This window comes from Vulpes vulpes, chromosome 12 (genome assembly GCF_048418805.1).
Source record: "Vulpes vulpes isolate BD-2025 chromosome 12, VulVul3, whole genome shotgun sequence".
Classification (NCBI taxonomy): Eukaryota; Metazoa; Chordata; class Mammalia; order Carnivora; family Canidae; genus Vulpes; species Vulpes vulpes.
Genome location: NC_132791.1, coordinates 17,505,430 through 17,526,631, shown reverse-complemented (window position 1 = coordinate 17,526,631; position 21,202 = coordinate 17,505,430). Strand labels below are relative to the sequence as shown.

Genomic DNA, 21,202 nt, shown 5'->3' with positions numbered 1-21,202 from the left:
CTCTAAATTCTGAGACCAGAAGCAATTGTAGTACCTGTGGAATACACCACTCCCCCAACTCCCCAATCTCTAAGGTTAATTATGTACCAAGAGTTAAAGAGGCATTGCCAGGAGTAATGAGAGGAAAATGCACATCACCACAGGCAGATATTCTCAACTCAATTTCTAAATTGAATTTTTTTTTTTTTTTTTTTTTTTACAGGCTGCAAAATACAAGCTGGCAGCTCTGCCTGTGGCAGGTGCACTCATCGGAGGAGTGGTGGGGGGTCCGATTGGCCTCCTTGCAGGCTTCAAAGTGGCAGGAATTGCAGCTGCACTTGGTGGTGGGGTGTTGGGCTTCACAGGTGGAAAATTGATACAAAGAAAGAAACAGAAAATGATGGAGAAGCTCACTTCCAGCTGTCCAGACCTTCCCAGCCAAACTGACAAAAAATGCAGTTAAAAACCAAACTTTAGTATTATTGGCGCCAACATGTCTATTCTAATGAGGACTTTTGCTGCTGTTGGACACTCAGCTTTTGGAACATGATTCTATCAAGATAGTGGCTGTAGATGCTCAAGTGGGATTGAACTGTGATGAGTGGATGTATTTTGTTGTTTGCTGGAGTGTTAACGGAGATGTTAGAGATTGAGGAGCCTGGACTGAGGGTGAGCTACGTTGTCAGGTAAAGTTTAAAGACTGCCAAGGAGCAGATTTTCTGCCTGGAAATGTGAAAAATGAATTTATAATGTTGATAAGGACTCGAAAAGTGTGGACATGATGTTTATTCCATAACCCTGACTTGGAGACCCAAAGGCTGAGTGTATTATAAACATGCTTATTTATCTCCTAAATATAGGAGGTTATTTAGGCCTGTTAACAAAGAAAAGAATGGGGAGTTCAGGAGCCTTTCTTATCAAATAAGGAAATCAGGATCTGATGAGGGGCAGGGGTGAACTACATAGTGGAGTCCATTTGGTGAACCCTCTTGTGGCTTGGTCCACCTGTATTTTCTGATGAGGAACACTAATCATGTAAGAAAATGTAAGAAGTGTAAGAAGGTGCACTTCTCTTTGAGATATCTTAGTTTGTGACACAAGCTTCTCCTCTGAACTCTTCCTTCTGTCTCTTTAAATAAAGAACACAGACTCTTGAGTGCTAGGAGACTATTGAGCCAGTCACTAAACTTGCTCTGTCAGCCTGTCTCTTAACACCTCAAAGATCTAGGGCCCTCTGCCTTCCCTCCCTTGTAATTCTGACTCAGGGGGTGATTCTACCCATATGTACTGAGGACTTGTTTCATAATCTGCTTTCTTGTATTGTCTCCCATCTCTGTTCATCCTTTCCTGTAACCTCTAGGTTAAAGAGAGAAAGAAAAGAAGAGAAATCTCCAAATATTTCCAACACCGTTAGAGTTTGAGATAAAGAATAAGCAGAGGGTAAGGGCGATACCAGACCATTTCTTGGGACGTCTTACAATTTCAAGAGACTGATGTGCCTGCCACACAGGGAATCTCTGACCCTAAGACTTTTCAGCTGGCCCTTGGGGGAGCTAAGAACTAGCTTTCTACCTCACTTCTGTTACTACCATCTTTTTCCCCAGGCTTTGCTGTCTCCTGTGCTTTATTTTACTTTTCACAGCTGTTATTTCTTCCTAAGAATGGCATTCTTGCTCGGCTTTTCTCACACTCAAGGTGATAGATGAAGCCTGGTGCCAAGATTGGTCCTGATGAAGGATTTGTGGTGCTAATCCCAACACTTGACATTGACAGCAAACATGGCTCAGCCCAATGCAGTGTCTATCTCAAATAGCAAAAAGGTTTTAATTTTTTGAAAAAGAATTGAAAATAATAGGTAGCCTCATCCTATACCCCCCAATTCATTTGAAATAGGAGGGAACCACCTTTTGCCTTAATCATTACTATTTTCTGGGGGCAGAAGAATGGATACCTATACCACAAAATGTGTGAGCTCAGGAGCCCCAATAGTCCTCAGGTGGCTGAGTGGTTTATTACTTCTCTCTTGTTGAGTTTACTCTTGATAATTTTTATTGTTTGTTTGCTACCTTTTACTTCTTTCTCTAATCTAGACAGACCTCTCTCACACTTTTTTCTTTTGACTCATCAATGAATTCTAATTAAGAGAAAGCACCATTTTTTACTGCCATCAAATAACTGGAAAATATCAAGTATTGCTATCTGCTGACTTATATCTTCAGTAGAATGCCAAGAAGGAAGTGCTTTGAATAAGCGTTAGATTCTGATCCAGTATTTGATACTGGGTATTCGTAAGGTTGGGATAATTGCTTTGGAGCTCCACCTCTTTAAATATTTTCTGATTCTTGCTGTCCCTTTAACACAGGGTATTCAGACCAAAGTGAGAACCAGACTCACCCAGGTTGCTTCCTTAAAACAAGGTTGCTAAACTTCAGCCCCATAGGTAACTCTAACAATAGCCAATCTGGCCTGGTCAAAAAATTGATAAAATTTTTAAATTTTATGCCATATAAATTTAAATTTTAAATTTATAAAATTATACATTTAAGGTATAGTTACATCAGGATTCAGCTGTATCATTGAATTCTATAATTTCTTAAGTATTTTGGCTTTCAGCGTGGCCCAGTCTTCATGGCTCCATATCATTCCCACTCTGCCAGCCCACAATTGGCTACACTTTTTAGCCCATCATCTTTTTTTTTTTTATTTAAAGATTTATTTATTTTAGAGAGAAAGAGCATGAGCGGAAGGGGCAGAAGGAGAGGGAGAGAGTCTTAAGCAGACTCTGAGCTGAGCATGGAGCCTGATGTGGGGCTCAATCCTGAAATCATGACAGCCAAAACCAAGAGTTGGACACTTAACCACCTATGCCAGCCAGGTGCCTCTTAGTCCATCCACCATCTTATTGGCACTAGGGACTTATTATCCTGTCAGGCTAGTTTTACACTGAGAACTAGAGGAGAGAGTAGGCCTATAATTGAAGCTTATATTTTGTTTGGGGATTTATTTTCTACCAGCCAGTTTGGGACACCACTGTATGTGCTCATATAAGCCTTTGATTTTTACTAATCAGGATTGGAATATCAGCAGCAGTCTTTATTTATGCTCAGGTAAACCACAGTCCTTTTACAAAGTCTTATCATTTAAAATTATTTAGAAATTGTATCTAATTTCCCCATAATAGAACATAATAGCTAACTTTTTGTAGAAATTTCTTGAAGTGTTTAATCAACTATAAATGATATACCTATAAAGTGTTTAGAGGTATGAATTAGTTAATATGATGCAGAAGCCAATCTTAAACTGAATTTAATGCCCTAGGTATCAGATTAAATTCATCTTCTCTGTGATCCATGTCTTATTTTTACTAGATTCAGATTAGAAAATAAGGGTCACTTTGATTAAGTTCTTAAAAATTATAGTGGTATAAACTTCCAGTTATAAAATGAAGTCACAGAGGTGGAAAGTACAGATTAGGGGGAGAAAATATATAGAAGTTCATTTGAATAAATGCGATGCTCCTAAAGACTTTTTTTGTTTTTCTAAAGACTTTTTGATCTAATAATATGAGAATTTCTCCCTAGAGACCTTGAAACTTTGTGGTTGTAACCCACGGTAAAAAAAAATGCATTTATATCAGAACTCAGCATATGTATAATGGAACAATACCATTATGTGTAGTGTACTCTGATGTTTTTTATTTCAGTTTTTAAAATATGGCTGGTTGCAACCTACCTATTGATTTCATAATCTACCAGTGGGTTGTGACTCTTAGTTTGAAAAGAAGAAAACACCCTATGGAGGAACTGGTATTTATTGAATATCTTCTCTTTTCCAGGCACTTCACTAGGCATTATAGGTAAGGAAACTGAGTCTCAAAGAAGTTAAGTGACTTGCAAAGGGTTATTCAGCTGTAAAAGGTTGAAACCAGAGGAATGTTAACCAGGTCTCTTGAACTACAAAAATTTCTGTTACTCTCATACTTCTGTGTATAAAACGGATTCATTCATCCTGCTTCACGCAAACACCAGTATATTCTATAAGGCAGGCTTGCTGTGAAATTTCATGTGCCAACAATTTGTGGATTTTTTGTTTTATCTTTTGTCATGAAGTGTCCTGCAGCCTCAAAGTTTTTAATAGTGGCTGATGCACAGTTACCTAGCTGAATTTGGTCCTTAGAATGTAAAATTAAAAATGTTTCCATCCCATCTACACATCCTACAAATTTCCTTGTATTCCGTGAGTTATAGCCATCTTTTCAGTGCTTTTTTTATATATTAAACATGAACTCTACTGTTTTTAAAAAATCTATCATAACTCATAGAATCAAATGATTACTGTCTTTTAAAATGGTACCCTTGGGAAGCCACGTACTTACTGCAGTGATGCTATATTACTTAGAACATGTTTGAAACTTTTCTTTTGGAATTGGCTCCAAAGACATTTTGCAAACCACATAGAAAAGCCATCTCAGCATTTTGTTAGTCACGGATTACACTCCCTTGTCCTTATGACCTCTCCTCTCTTCCTTTCTGTTTTGCTTTTCTTCTGCTGGCTTAGTTCTCCTACCCACCTTTGCTGGAGCCAATAACCCAGAAAGGGGTATGCTGGCCAGAGTTCCTGGAGCAAGAACTTTTAGTTTATATTGAAGCTGAATGTTATAAAGGGAGAATCCTACAAGTCCCAAAACCTTTGTCTGTGGGCTGCTTGTAAATGTCATAAGTAGTTTGCACAGGAGTAAGGACTGAAATATTGATAATATCAATCACAAGAAGGTGAGGAATCTGGAAATAGAAGTATGTAATGTGCAGCATTTCTCTCCAGTGAAGAACAGAAACCAAACCAAGCCATGCTTTTTGTTAACTTAAAACTGAAAGGTATTTCTCAGGGTCCCCTTTACCCTTCATTGCTGCCACATAACATCTGGGAGGAAGGATGATGAAGAGCCTGGGGAAAAGGTTCTCTTGTGAAATGGACAAGTTCTTCTCTTGTGTTAAAGTACAATGTAGCTTTGCTCTCAGATACTTAGGAATATTAGACAATGTTCTTAGAATCAGAAGACTAATAAAAGGTAGGACATCTTCCCCATGAGCCTAAATTAATGTAAACAATTCAGGTTCTGTTTGTGTTTTTAACATTTCATTTTGTTTGTAACAGGTGGTTCTTGGTATTCATATTCGTTAATTTGACACCATTTTACAGAGAAACTTCTTTGGTATTATAAACAGTGGAAAAAGATGCATATTATTATTCACATTACTACCCTCAAAGAAATTATTTATTTCCAGAGATAAGAAATATATCTGTGTAAATTCAAAAAAGAAATAAATTGAATAAAAAAATAAATTGAATAAAAATGATTTGCCCAAGATCAAAGCTAGTTAGCACAACAGCTAGAATTATACCAAGGTCTAAGAAAAAAAAACCCAAAACCCTCAAAGTAATTTAACTGAGGTTTTGTTATGCTATATCAAGTTGCATGCTGAGGCTTATGGTCTTTCAGACCAGCTTAAATTCCAGTTCAGGCAATAGCTATAGTGAAAAGAAAATTGGATGGGGGATCAGGAGATCAGAGTGCTAATTCTGGCTTTGTCTCTCTCCCATGCTAAACTTTTTCTTAGTATGGCTGCCTTCCCCTGTTCCAGCCAGGGATTCGCTAACTATAAACCCTAGTAGTTAGCAACTTGACACTCTCCATTCTTCATATCTAGTCTCTTACTGGGTCCTGTCAATTGTACTTTGAATGTTAGTTGTATCGACTTCTAAATATATTCATGGTCATCACTCTAGTAAATGACTGTATTACCTCATTCCCCCTACCTCATTTTCCCCAACTTTAAGCCATTCCTCACTTCACTGCCACGGGAATGAGAACCAGGTCCCTCTTCCATTTTTCTGCTGAAATAATTTCCAGTGGTTCTCCCTTGAATACTCAATAACGTTCAAACCCCTTACGTTGGCCTTCACAGCTTTCCTTATTCTGGCCTTAGCTTTCTCTCTTCAAACTCAACTACTCACCATCTGACAATGCCACTGAGAATCAGACATTCCATAAAAATGATTTTAAGGTTTCTAAAAGTTTACAAACTGGTAATAAAATGTTTACATTTGTCCAGATGAAAATTCTATAATACTGCATTTTACACAACTAGTCAGCCTAAAAGTTGTTTAAGGAAAATCTTTTGTCCCCCAGAAGAAATTATATCCATTTAACCCTCTGAAACAATGTAAGTCTTGTCACCTGTGCATCCGATAGCCAGAGCATGGGGACTTTTCTTCAGCAGCATAGATACTCCAGCCTTGAATGGACCATTCATTGTCTAGCTCCTCTGAGAAACTTGACTAATAAATATTTGAGAAGAACAATTCAAGATACATGTTATTCATACATTTCTCAAGTACTTGAGATTTTCTTGTATTATGGTTAATCATGAAAAAAAAAAGTTTACCTGGACTTCATTAATTAAACACCCTAAGATATTTTCCATTTTATTGTTAAACCCTTGATGTTAGCAAGGGTCAGCACAAGAAAAGGCCCAATGGTGAGAATTTCTACAAATTCTGTAAAGCTTACTGAATTCATTATGTTGTTGAGTGGTGCTTGTATAAGGAAACACGCAATAAATTCATTCAACAAACAATGAATTGAATGTCTGTTGTGTGTTTAGTGCCAGGGCCATACATAGAAAAATGTTAGACCCAGAGAATCTACCCTCGTAAACCATTCAAGCTAATGAATTCTGATACATAAAGCCAATAAATCACGGTAACATGTGGTAAGTACCTTATAAGAGGAATGAACAAAGTAAGATAAGGCACCGAAGATGAAGTGGTTTGCTGCCTGGAATAAAAGGGGAAGGCTTGGTGGGACCTGTGCTATTGGAGCAGTACCTGAAAGAAGGTTTTGCCTGACTGAAGACAGAGTTGTGGGCTCTGGGGTGGCAGAGGAATTGCACGTACAAAGGGTTGAAAACATGAAAGAGGATAGCGTGCTCAGAGAAAAACCAAGGAATTAGATGTTGAGAGTGGTGAAGCCGGTAGTTTGGAAATAGAGACTAAGGTGGTTATGGATGTTTTTAATTTAATAATTCTTCGTTTAAAGGAATCAGTGTGTTGCTTTGCATCAGATAAGACTTAGAATCCTCAGAGTTCTTCCTTTTAAAGCCTTCCTTGCCTGGGAAGTTAGTAAACCTCACCTTTGCCGGAGTTCTTGGTATGTTTGGCATATTTGCTTTCCTTTCCCACATGCAAGAAGTGATTTGTGCTTTCTTGTCTCTCTGCTGTGAGATCCTCTGCTTCATACTGAATGCCTGCTTTCTTCCTGTCCTGCTATTTATTCCATAAATATTTATTGAAAGCCCACTGAGAAAATAAATAGTCATGAAAATTACCTGTTGGTGGCCAAGACTTTCGTGGTCCAGTTTTCCATTTCTACAGGAGTATTTCTTAACCACTGCAATTCATTGGCTTCATTCACTTGTGGCAAATTCTGCAATGTTTTATAAATTCATAGCTATAAACTTCTCATTTGTAGTGGTATGATCTCCCCAACTAGACTGTAAGCTTCTTTCTGGGCAGGGACTATATCTTCTACTTCTTGGAATATTTTTTGGAATGAAATACACTGATGAGAAGGGGGAAAGAAATACACCTCCCAAGAGTGACTTCTAGATAATGAATGATGGAGTCCTAGCTTGGGTGTTGTACCATCTTTCAGGGATATATATGGATATGTGAAAAAGCCTTCCAAGACATTTCAAACATTTGCTCAGTACTCTATACTTTTATATATTAACATAGGACTGAATGATGCAACAGAAGAAATCTGGAAAATACCTCCAGGACTTGGGAGCCAAGAATTGAAAATTTCAGAATTTGGAGGTAAAGCTATTTCTATTTTTCCAACTAAGAGTCATGACTTAAAGAGGAGATAGGATCTGAATCACTGAAGAAATTGTTTGGAAAAGTTGGGTTTATCTTCAATCTTCCATAGGATTGATGGGGTCGGAATAGTAGGGACCCAAGAAGGATTTAGAATCTGATAGCTGGGATCCCTGGGTGGCGCAGCGGTTTGGCGCCTGCCTTTGGCCCAGGGCGCGATCCTGGAGACCCGGGATCGAATCCCACATCGGGCTCCCAGTGCATGGAGCCTGCTTCTCCCTCCGCCTGTGTCTCTGCCTCTCTCTCTCTCTCTCTCTGTGACTATCATAAATAAAAAAAATAAAAAATAAAAAAATTTAGAATCTGATAGCCTAGTATTAAAACGGAAGTAGCAGCAGGAATTTAATTGCTCTGTGAGGCAGGCAGGGAGACTAGAATTAAGAAAGTGCAGGGCTGAAGTGAAGGGGGTAGGCATGTGACAGGATTTTGACCAAGGTCTCCAGTACCCACGTTCACGTACTTTTCCCACCAAACAGCTTTTCAGCAAGTTGACAAGAATGTAAAGGAATAAAGTGCTTGGCACTTACTAAGTTTATTCATGGACGTTAGTTCCCTTTCTTTCCTTACTAGGTTTAAGTGTTCATTACAGATTTGCTACCTGTTATTTGCGTTGGGGTGAGGGTGAACAACTCAAGACTTCTTAGCCTTCACGTACTTGAATTTCCCCTTCCCTGTTAATATCTTGGCCTGTCTTACAAGGGTGTCATGAAGATGAAAACAATTAGTACACGTTAAGTGTCCAGGCTAGAGGCTGGTTCATATTAAATGTACAAATGTTAAGTGGCTACTGTTATGGTAATTGTTACTATTTTTTTCCTAAAGTTTAAAGGAACAGCACATTAATGAGAAAGTATCATGGACCTACCAGAATCTTGTTAGGAAGACCTCTAAAATGAGTGGAGACTTGATAGAAACACCAAGAATTCTGAAAATAACTTTTTAAAAAAGGCTTGTTATTAAGAATATGGTATAATGATGACAGGTGACTGGGGGGAGAGTAAATCTTTTTTTTTCTCTGATAAGAATGATACCCAAACATGAAAATGTATTAACAGGTCCAGGTAGGAATAGGGTGATGATACATCCCAGCTAGTCTGGGACGATCTTGATTTACATCTTTTGTCCTGGTGCAGTTATTACTAATGCTTCCTTTCACTCTCAAATATCTTAGTTTGGATAAAAAAAAATTACCTGGTCACCCTAGTTATAAGGGCAACGAAAATAAGTGCAGAGTTTGTTCTCTCCCTCCCCCTCAAAAAAAGCATCTGTGTTAAAAGAATTTGTTTCTAGGCTTGGGCAAATATCATCCTCCTAAGGTTAGTGGGAACTTGTAAATGTGATTGTAAAGCACTACCACTAACTTCTGAGGGACCAGAAAATAAAAAAAGGTGCCAGAATACTGAGCGTGGGCAGAAGGCTAAAATTTAAGGAGTAAAGTTCTGTTTGTTCTATTTCAAAAGCCATGGACCAGGGAATTTACCTTGTAATCTAGAAAAATTCTGAAATAGACTGTCAAACAAGGTGTTAAATCAGAAAGCCATGTTCTTTATGAAGATATGAAGAATGGGTCCGTCAGGATAGATGCTTTATCCTATTTCCCTCTGTGTGTGTAGCCAGGGAGGATGCCTTTGGGGAAGTGGTGAGGGCAGGAAAACAATCATAGTATCAGGCTTCCCAGACTGATCGAATCCTGTGTCATGTGCAAGTTTACATATGACATCAGGGGAGTTGCCATGCAGCTTTCTCCCTGTCACCCATCCCAGTAAGTAAAATGAAGCACAGCACAGACAGGGCAATTACACGATCTACTGGAGTGGCCCGGAGCTGGAAACCACAGGGCAGCAATTCCTAGCAATGCTTTGCTACTACAGTCAGACTTTCTTACGATTTCTTTCTTTCAGAGAGAGAGGGCAGGAGGGGCAGAGGGAGAGAAGCCTCAAGCAGCCTCCCCACTGAGCATGGAGCCCCAGGTGGGACTCGATCCCACCACCTGAGCCAAAAACCAAGAAGGGTTTAACTGAGCCACCCATGCGCCCCTGCAGTAAGATGTTAATAGAGAAAAATGACAGTCTCTACTAATTCTTCTGGAGCAGAGTCCATTCTAGGGACAGTGATATTTTCCTATCCTTCGTTTATGATGTAATTTGCCCCCCCCCCCCATAAGCATTATTGATCTTACAGTGCTCTCAATTGCTGGGAATACAAAGGTAGAGGAGTTCCTGCATCTGTGGCATTCACGTGGTGTAAGAAAAACAGATACATGTTCCCAACTGTGTATTAGACTGAGTCCTCTAAAATACATCAGTAAAGGGCTGTGGGACCACAGAGGGTGATAACTGTCCTGGGCACTGAACGATGGATAGAATTTGTTAGGCAAGGGAAGAAGGAAGGGGGCATTTTAGAAAAGCAGTTTCTAGGCTGCACTTTTCTTCCTCCTCTCCAAAACCCACTAAGGGCAGGTCAGTCCTTCCCCAGCGTGCTCTGAGGGCGAGCCTGGACACAAACTAAAGGCCAGGTTTGAGCTATCAGCATCTGGATTCATATAGCTTCCTATTCTGATTCAAGTACGATTAAATCTAAAAAAATAAAATTAAAACTGGAAAAGCCTGTAACTGGTCATCTGGGTTCAGAGTAAAGGTTCACATATATTTATGACAAATTGAATTAGTAAAAAGTCTAAAATATAGAATATTTTATAAATATAGTTTTATTACTTGGAAATACATACAAAAATTCAAACACAGCTAAAAAACAGTTGCCAAGCAGAGGTCCTATCCAACCTGTTTTAATGAACACATAAACGATTATAATCAGCATAAAACCATTTAAGTCCTGAAACAACTTCAGGGTCTTTATATATTGGGCTTAAAAATTGATTACTGTTTTATTCTTACCACCTATTTAAATCTTTTCCCCAAGTATAGATTACTAACATTTCAGTTTGGTTTGTGAGATGTTTTATCTAGAAAAATAGCTAAAGCCATTAACTCTAGTTATTTTGAAAACTGGAATATTGAGAGTTCCCTTCCAGTCTTGTCACCGTACATTCCTCAGGATTTCCAGTAGATGCTAACAGCACTTAGAACTTCCAGCAGCTCTTTGGGATACCGCAGTTTGGTCCAAAGAGCCCTAAAATTATTTAATGTGGCAAGATTCTTTTTACTTCTCACTTTTGCTTTTTTGTTTAATGTTAACTTCATTTTAGCCCCGCTAGATTAGGTCTTCTTGTCAGGGAAAAAAATAAAAGTTGAGTTCTGCTTTTCTTAAGTGTGTGTGTGTGTGTTTCTAGAAGAGAAAGGGATGACCAGGGGTTTTCTTAATTGTTAATCCATTACACTCCTTCATCTATTCTTTTTACCCTCAGGTTTTTCTATTTTTTTAACGCCTTCTTGGCAACTTTAGCACTTTTTGCAAGGTTAAGCTCGTTGAGCTTTAGTATTTCAACAGTTTTATATTTCACTCTCTTTTTTTGGCCCTTATCTTGCCAGTTTTTCCTTCATCTGTACATGATCTTTGACAACTTCATCATGGAGCTTGATGAGATGCTTTAGGTGCCTGTTCTCTAGCTTCTTCTCCAGGTTCATTTAACTGTTTAAAACTTGTTTAGAATTTCATCTAAAGAAATTTTCATCCTTTTATGGTCCCCCTCACTACTAGACCAATTTTTGAAAAACTTGAAAAGGCTGGCAAGCAGAGGGACTGCTTCTAGGTTGGGTTTTGCAGCTCAACTGTTCTTCAGTCTTGCATTCTCTCTCTCTTCACAGCTGAGGAGCCTGAAGCCCAAAGTAGACTGGATAAATGAGAAGACTTACACCTGTGACATTCTGGTGCATGGTTCAGAGGGAAGAAGTCTGAATTGTGAGTCCGAGGTTCCTGGACATTCTCTCTGTATGTCCAGCTGGTGACAAATCCCTATGGAATCTGTAGCTTTGTTATGTTTTATCTGTTCCTCTCCATTTCTTAGTTCTGACCGTTCTCTCTCGGGTGCTGGACCTATTTTGTCATATCTAGACCTGCTGCCAGAGTATTCTTTCTCAAACTTAAATATGAACATACTTCCTGGCTTAAAAATCTGTAAGTGGATCTCTGCTGCCCCTAAGACACGGTACAGACCTATTGGCTTGGCATTCAAGGCCTGCAGTCAGCTCCCATTCTTTCTCTAACTTCCTTTCTCATTTTCTTAGCCACAGGCCTCCTGCTCACTCCACCCTCAATAGCCCTATAGCAAAAACTTATTTTCTCTAATACATTTTGGTGTTTTGCACTTGAGCTTTTTTTTTTTCTTTTATAAAACTGGGCACCCAGTCCTGCTGAGCACATAGCCCTTGAGGGGTACAGAAATTACCCACAATATCACTTTGCATCTCACTCATTCAGTAAACATTTGAGTCCCACTATGCATAAAAGCTAAATAATGCAGCCTCAAATCTATTTTAGCAGCCATTCAGTTATCTTCGATCACATTGAACAAGTGTTCCTTGAGGCCTTTTTCATAATAACTACTCTCAAGTCAGCTCTCTGCAGTCCAATATTTGAGTGTTATCTTTTGTTTATAATATTTTAAAAGCCAATTACAGGATTATAAATTTATTCCAGTTAATTGCAAATGCTGCTTTTGCTGTTGTGTGCTGCCTTGTTGAAGGTTTATGAATTTTCATTCTAACTGCCTCAGATTTGGTCCATCCTCTGACCTGAAGACTACAACTTGGATTTCAGAGTTATTGATTAAAAGCAATGAATTAAACAGAACTAAAACCCAACCTTGAGGAAGCTCTGTCCTGCTTTTCTAATTAACAGTCTGGTAAGATATATTAAACATGCCCCTTATCACCTTATTAACATTTATTATTCTGAATGAAATGATGGGTAAGTCATGCATAACTAAGAACTCTAGGCTGATTTTTTTAAAATAACAATCATTAAATATGCATTATAAATATTCACTTTATTTTAAAAGAAGTGGAAGATGTTACATATATTACACACTACATATAATGGCACATGTCAGCCTTTTAAGCTTAAAAATAATCTTTCCCCAAACTGGGATTGACTTAGACTCCAAGTATAAAATGACTCTTGGCCTATAGCACCAACCCAGGCCCAGAGGAAAGCCAATTTTGAACCTGTCTGTCCTCTGGCATTGGGCTTCCTGATATGACACTGAGGGTCCTCTCCCTCTGGTTTTGTTCCCTGGCAGTATTGAGGCCTGGCACAGGGACCCATTTGACTATACACTGCAGGCCTGGGAAATCAGGGAATCTAGAGGGGGTAGGGTCCTCTAACAATTTTACAATGGAAAAAAATTAAGAACGTTATGTGCCTTACTGTCGTTGATCTATACAACTCTAACGAGACTCTACAAGATAGAAGAAGATTAGAATTAATGAAATACAATTTCTCTGCTGGTTTTTGTCTTTGGAAATTAATGTGTCATGATAGGAGGAGCCTTAAAAGTCATCTGGTTCAATACTGGTAACCTCCACTAGTATCTCAAATTTAGGTTTAATTCAAAGTTTTAAATGCCATCCATATGCCATTTTGTTAGACAAACACATAGAAATTTAATAACACTTTTCATTTTCTTTTTCTTAATTCATAAGGACAATTCCTGCCAAATGTTCTGGCTTATGGCTCTCCTCCTCTTCATAGTATGTTTAAGTTACATATTAAGAATCCAAAAAATACCACTATGGAATTTTCATAAGCAATATCCGACCAATCAGTAAAACACAGTACACAGTGTGAAAATTTTAATTTATTCCCCTCCCAAGTATCCAGAATATATACCCTCTTAACTTTGAGAAATGTGACAATGAAAATACCAACAAGATTGATTGGTTGTATATAAAGAAAAGCACATACTACACAGGAGACACCCCTAAGTCCTCCCTAACCTAGTAGTGCAAGTTAATGGTATGTTTCTGGCAATGTCACCTTTCACTTGATTTATAAAAATTTTACAGGACAGATTTAAAGCAAAGATAGGCCTCTGATTTTTATTTTTATTTTTTTTTATCCCTAACAGGTTTTTAAAAAGAGGCTATATTAAATGACAATGCATTTTGAGTCAGGGGGAGGAAAAACAAATTAAAAACCCAAAACTTCTTTCAGTTTATTCAAAATAAAAATACACATAGAATTATGAAAATATAGGTTTACTATTTCCACCACGTAAGTTGATGCTGCTGTTTGAAAGGCTTGCAAATTGTTTTTCAAGTTTTTAAAGCTCATCTCGATCCCTCAATAAAGTATACCTATATTCGCTGGGTGCTAATTTCTGGAAGGAGCTCTCAGGTGGACTGCTTGCTACATCTTGGACTTGCTACAAAAGAAAGAATAAAACATTTTATATCAATATATTTTATGGAGTTACACTGTTTTAATAAGTATCAGATGAATGGTAGTTTTGTAATGATTTGCTTAATAAAGATGGTGTGACAAACACCAGAGTTAAGTTTGAAATCTTGCTTTCCCCATTCAGTTGCCCTTACTAAATATTCTCCAGGGCAAGGTTGCCACAAAGCCCTTACCTATGGACCTGTGGACGGCTCCTGAGGTGTAGTGGAAGGCAACAAAATACCTGACACCTAAGTGCTTTCCTAGACTCTTTTGTAGAGGTAGCACAACTGTGATTAATTTGGTCCAAACTCTTAAAAACTGACTACAAAGAGGATTAAAGGCACCAACTCTGTAAATAGACCTTTCATTTAGCAATTACCTGGATACCAGAAATTGGTTGACATAAGGAGGAAAATAAACATTTCCATACTGCAAGAAATTAATTTCTGTAGTATTTTACTTGTGCACCAACGGTAGACAAAAATACACAGCAGAACTCTGAGAGTGACTTCTAAGAATTTCAAAGAAAAGTGGTAAGTAGTCAGTCTCTCCTTTATCTCCACACTGTGAGCAACTCAAGAACAAACATGTTGTCATTGTTTTAATATCCCCCAGTTAACATAGGCACATAGTACCTGTGGTACATACCACGGACACTGGCTCATTCCCATTATAATGAAAAAGCAGAGTCTGCACATTTCCCATTTTATTTTTTCATGTTCCCCTTCCCCAGTACATTCTTTATTTGTATTTTTACTGAGATATATGTTTGGTTTAAGCCATAATTATTTTGCTATAAAATATAGAAACTCGTTGTCTAATTGAGTAGTTGAAGTAAATTAGGATAATAATGGTATGTAACATCTTTTCCTAACCTGATAAAATATTAAGCAGGCCTACTTTCCTAAAGGAAATAATCGCCTCTAGGTTATTGCCAACAAACTGCTTCTATAGCTGCCTCATTATCAAAGAAAAACCTGACCTCAGACTTCAGGAAAAGCATGTCACTGGATTCTAAAAGGGAACTCTCAACAATGAACTTAATTGGACTCTTCAGGAAAAACTGACTTAGCTTTTATTTTAATATGTGGAGGTTCTTTGGGCAAAACAGTGAAGTTCTGGGCATATGGGTATAAGTTTTGTTACATATCATCTTCCCTCTTAGTATACTGATAATAGACATGATCTAACTCAATAATGCATCAAAATGCAACATTTAGGGGTGTTTAACAAAGCAGGAACATAGAAATTATTTGTAACAGAAGTTACAAAGTAGAACTAGTCAAATTTTTAGGCTAAAATTTACATTAAAAGCAAGAACAAAAATTTCATATAAATAGTTGTGAGGCATTCTACATCTCAAATGAAAAGCTGCATTAAACCTTAAGTTTTTTTATATTTAAAACATTTATTTTTTATTATTTTTTAATAATAAATTTATTTTTTATTGGTGTTCAATTTGCCAACATAAACAAAACAAAACAAAACAAAAAACCTTAAGTTTTGAGCACCAGTGAAGGTGCTTAGGATGGTTTAGCAAGAATAACGAATCATTATTTTCTTTATAGTGTGGTCAATCTGGCCCTAAGGAAGACTTGACCAGTTAATGGAATCCATTGACTTCTTCACTGATCTATGTACTTCTAGTTCTTACCTCTTGCTTCTGTATTTGGAGCCAAGTGTATTTAATCCTTTTACCCAAATTCCACAGAGGATATATACCACATCAGTTTATGTGATCAAGAAATTATACTGTATCATTCTTGCAACTTTTCTGAAGTTACATAATTTTAAAAATTAATTTTAAAAGGAACATAATTTATTATCTTGAGTATATTCAGAATTTCATTATAAAGATCTTTAGAAGCAGAAACTCAAGCTTGTATAAGAGCTTTAGATCCTCTTCAAAGCTAACTGAAAAAGAGTTCCCACTGAAAAACAAGAGTCCTACCTGTCCTGGGGCTATATCAGTTGGGTCAGGACCATGATGGAATTCTCTGTGCAGTTTCCCAGAATGTAAGTCAAATACGAATTGCTTTAGCTTTCCAGGAATTCTGAAATAAAAGTAAAATAAAAATTTAGCTTAAACTGTTTAAATGGACTTACCTCTATTTTACCAGCTTCACACATTAAAATTTTTTTTCTTTAAATTTTACCTACAATCCTACCATACCTATGCAAACATTTTTATACAGTTGTAATCATGAAATGTAGATGTTCAGTTTTGTGTTCTAATTCTTGCACTTGTTTCAGAAATTTTTCTATGCTTATTTAATATTTAAGATGCATTAGAATCTATCAAGATGTTGTCCTAAAACTTACTTAACCATCCCTAATTGGGCATTTATATTTTTTCCTTAAAAAAAAAATATATATAAATATATATATAACTTAAAATAACATAACTTAAATAACATATATATGAAATATGTATAAAATTATATTTTTTCCTTAAAATATATATAACTTAAAAATACATATATAACTTAAAATAACGTATATATTATATATAATATATATATATATATATATAAAACTTAAAAACCTCATGTTCTGCACAATCACACTAAAAATAACAGGGCTCAAGAGAAAAATAGCATTAGGGGCTAACCACTTGAAACTATGTAACTTTACAACCAGAGTACTATGAAGAGCCTAGAACAAAACTACTAGTACTGTTTAGCCTCTACCACTGTGTCAGCCAGGTGATCCTCTGTAGCCTTAATCTGGAGCAAATAGGTCCTTTCTCAAGATATAAACTGAGGTCCTTGAGGGCATTCACTGCCAGTGGAACCAATTTTACCAAAATAGTTTAAACCAGGGTGTAGTTTTTCTATGTTTTTTTTGTTTTTTTTTTAAAGCAAAAGGGAAAATCTCACAACTTCTTCAACTATATGGGTAGCTCCACTGGATAGCTTAACATTGTGAAAAGCAAAGTATTTCTCAAGGCCATGAAACTGTCCCTCCTTTTTAGGTTGGAAGAGGTCTTCATACACCACTAAAGCATTTTCGTTTTTAAAAAATATTTTAGAGAAAGGATGCTCACACGTGAGTAGAGGATGCGGCAGAGGGAGAGAAGCAGCCTCCTCACTGAGCACAGAGCACCAGTGTGGAGCTTGATCTCAGGGCCCCAAGATCATGACCCAAAGCCGAAAACAAGTCACTGAACCAACTGAACCACCCATGCACCCCTAAATTCTGTTTAGTGGTGAAAAAACTTTTCTTTGATAGCTTCAAAACATTCTGAGGAAAATAATATGAACACCATTCATTTATATTAACATTATTCCTCTAATTACCAGTCACACTATGAGCAAACTTGCAGCACAGAGACATGCCTTATAGCAAAAAAGACTAAAGCATATCCACCTATCAGCCTTTTTTTCTTTGTAATTATTTCCTTGAGTTGTATCCGATAAAGAATATAGATCTTTCTCAACTTACAAGGGGGATACAGCCCAATAACCCTATCCTACATTGAAAAATCCTAAATGGAAAATACATTTAATATACCCAGCCTACCCTAAAATGTGTTCAGAACACTTAAAATACCCTACTTGAGCAAAATCATCTAACACAAAGCCCATTTTATAATAAAGTATTTAATATCATGTAATTTGTTGAATTCTGTACTGAAAGTGATAAACAATGGTTGCATGGGTATATTAAGTGTGTCAGTTGTTGATGCCTGGGACCATGAGGCTTACTGGGAGCTGTGGCTCACTGCTCACCACCAGCAAAGAGTATCTTAGTGCACATCACTAGCCTGGGAAAAGAACAAAATTCAAAGTACTAACTGTGTATTGCTTTTGCACCACCATCAAGCAAAAACATTTTAAATCAAACTATCATAAGTTGAGGAGAAATCTGGTGAGTAAATAACTTTTGACTAAGTGTGGGCAAGTTACACCTACAAAACATTAGTTTTTGCTGCTACTTGTCTACCTGTTCTTTGAAGTCTTGCCAACATGTTTCTTTTGTATTAAAGTTTGTTTTACTATGACAAATAAAAAGACACCTGCATTTTAATTTCCATTTCTTCGGAAATTAAGCATTTTTCCACAGTTTTTATATTTCTGCTTATATGAATTGTCAGTCTTCTACTGAAATCTTGAAATTTTGAAAATGCATTATATATTTTAATTAGAAACCTTTCCTCGTATCTCTTAACAAGAATTAAAATGCAGGTCCATAAACACTTGACTTTGGTAGAACTGCCTCACTTTTTAAATCATCCTTTTTTGGGAGCAAAGAATAGCTGGCTTGTGTTAATACTCCTAGTTTCTTTTTATCCTCTCCTGAGGTCCTGCAAGTGCTGTTTCTTCCCTTCAATAATTCCCACTGAGATGTACCAACCAATAACTTCATTGTACACCCATTTTGGCTCCCCACTAGCTCCAATGCAAGAGACCAGCAGGTGCCAAATGCACAGTTTACAAATACAAATGACTGTCAGGTAGCTGTATTGACAGAATGCCTCTGAAAGGTTCTCTGGTGCTGAAGAAATTGCACATGCACTAAAGATAAACACTCAGAGGAGATCAATTTAAATTTAATATGACATCATCTACTGTCACCCAAGCAAAGTGCTACAATATTTCCATTCAAATCAAAGAATGGTCTCTAATATTTAAGATAAAGGCTCTGTTAAGTTTATTATTTTATAAAGTCCAAAGACAATCCCAATCAACAGTGTAACTTGCGTTTGCTAGTCAAAAAATAATTTATGATTAAATCTTAAATGTAACAAATTCATAGAGAACACTCAAAACAGATTTTTTCCTAACTTGATTCTTTCCCCTTGTCAACAGATGAGAGAATTGTAGCAAAAGGCGAAGGGAGATACAATGAATCGGAATTGATGGGTAGAAAAACAGATTACAAAAGAGCTCTTATGTAGCTTGTGGCCAGAAAACTATCCATCATTATTAAGTAGCAATCAGTGAATCACAGTATATTGTCAAGAAAACAGACAACATAGTTATGTGTTAAAAAGGAAAATAAATGGATCCTTGCCATTATAAATTCAATTATATTTTCATACTTTAGGGTACAGTTCTTCTAATTAGAACACCTAAGTGTTTCTTTCCTACCTTCCAAACACTTTTCTGTTTGTTTTCAATTTTATTTTCAGGTGATGCAAAATTTAGGGACAATGAAATGCACAAAGGTTAAGTAAGTATCATTAAATGAACTTTGACATATGTATCACAGTGAGAAGCATTTTTATTTTTAAAAATTTACACACAGTGGAATTTACTCTTCCAGGCTTATAGTTCTGAGTTTTAACATATGCATATAACATCTAGTTACTATCTCCACAAATAGGATACATCACTATTCCAACACCCTTTTTTTTTTGGTAAGACCCTCTACTTCCCCCTAACTCCTGCCAACCACTGATCTGTTCTCTGTTCCTATAATCTGCCTTTTCCAAAATGACTTGTACTTGGAATCATACAGCATGTAACCATGAGACTGACTGGCTTCTTTTATTCAGCATACTGCTTTTGAGATTCATCCATTCTGTTGCATGTGTAACTCTTTTCCTTTATTTATTGAATAGCATTCCATTGAGTGGATATACCACAATTAGTTTATCCTTTCACCCTCTGAAGAGTATTTGGGTTCTTTCAAGATTTTGGTAATTCTGAACAATGCTACCACAAACTTTTGCACACAAGTTTTTGTGTGAACGTTAAGTTCATTTCTCTAGGAAAAATACTAGCTTATATGGAAGGTATATGTTTAACTTTTTTAAAAACCTGCCAAATTGTTTAGAGTGGCTGTATCATTTTGCAACCCCACCAGCAATGTATAAGAGATCCAGCTGCTCCATAGTCTCACTTGGTATTTTAAGTACTTAAATTTAGCCATTCTAAAAAATGTATAATAGGATCTCACTGTGCTTTTAATTTGCATTTCTCTAATGTCTAATGATGTTGAGTACCTCTTCATGTGCTTATTTGCCATTTGTATATCTTCTTTGCATTCTAACAGTATCTGTAATGGAGCAAAAGTTTTTAATTTGTAGAAAGCCAATTATCAATTTTTTCTTTTATGGATAGTCCTTTGGGCATACCAAGAGACCAGGTCAGAAAGAGTTTCTAATTTACTTCTAAGAATTTTACAGTTTTACCTTTCACATTTAGGTCTACAATCAATTCAAAATTAATTTTTTATAGGAGTTGTTTCTTTTATGGTATGAAGATGTTAAGGTGGTACAGCGTCATTTATTGAAAAGATTATCTCCCTCCACTGAATTGTCTTTACATCTTTAAAAAAAATCACTATTGTGTGCCATTTCTAGACTCTATTCTTTTCCACAGCAACTTGTACCTATTTTTTTCACTGATATTACGCTATCATAAATATTTTAACTTGTATTGTAGGTCTTAAAATCGGGTATTATGAGTCTTTTGTTTCTTTTTCAATTGTTTTGTTTCTATTATTCTAGTTTTACCTCTCCGTATAAATTTTAGAATCAGTTATATCTACAAAAAAATCTGAGATTTTGACTGAAATTGCATTAAATCTATAAACTTGAGTAACATTAACATCAACATTAACAGTATCAAGTCTTCTAATCCATGAACACAGTATGTTTCTCCATTTATTTTTGTCATATTTGATTTCTTTCGTTGGTGTTTTGCAGTTTTCTGTTAGATGTATACATAGTTGTTTTTTCTTTTTTCTTTTGGAGCCTATTATGAATGGCAGTTTAAACGTTTTTGGGTTTCCAAATGTTCGTTGTTAATATATAGAAATAAAAGTGACTTTTTAAAAGATGACCTTCTATCTTGCTGAAATCACTAATTAGCTGTAGGAGCTTTCTTGCAAATTTATTAGGCATTTCTACATACACAACCATGTTGTCTACAAAGAAAGTTTCTTTCTAGTCCAAACACTTTTTTTGGTTACTTTTTTGTCCTATGATACTTGCTTG

At 36.5% G+C, this 21,202-nt stretch overlaps 2 protein-coding genes across 3 annotated transcripts in view; one reads left to right on the top strand and one right to left on the bottom strand.

Moving 5' to 3' along the window:
• The window catches only part of STX17 (syntaxin 17), a 66,276-nt gene extending 59,655 nt beyond the window's left edge, over positions 1-6,621 (top strand). The window contains exon 8 of the mRNA XM_072727859.1: positions 203-6,621. Coding sequence (XP_072583960.1) covers positions 203-442 — 240 coding nt within the window. The 3' untranslated portion in view covers positions 443-6,621. The remainder of the gene's footprint in view (positions 1-202) is intronic.
• A 3,987-nt stretch (positions 6,622-10,608) lies between these two features.
• Positions 10,609-21,202, bottom strand: part of ERP44 (endoplasmic reticulum protein 44) — a 95,993-nt gene continuing 85,399 nt past the window's right edge. For both annotated transcript variants that reach the window (XM_026013261.2, XM_072727858.1), the window contains 2 exons: positions 16,208-16,310; positions 10,609-14,239 (listed from right to left, as the gene is read on the bottom strand). In XM_026013261.2, the coding sequence (XP_025869046.2) occupies positions 14,138-14,239; positions 16,208-16,310 (205 nt within the window). In that variant the 3' untranslated portion in view covers positions 10,609-14,137. The remainder of the gene's footprint in view (positions 14,240-16,207; positions 16,311-21,202) is intronic.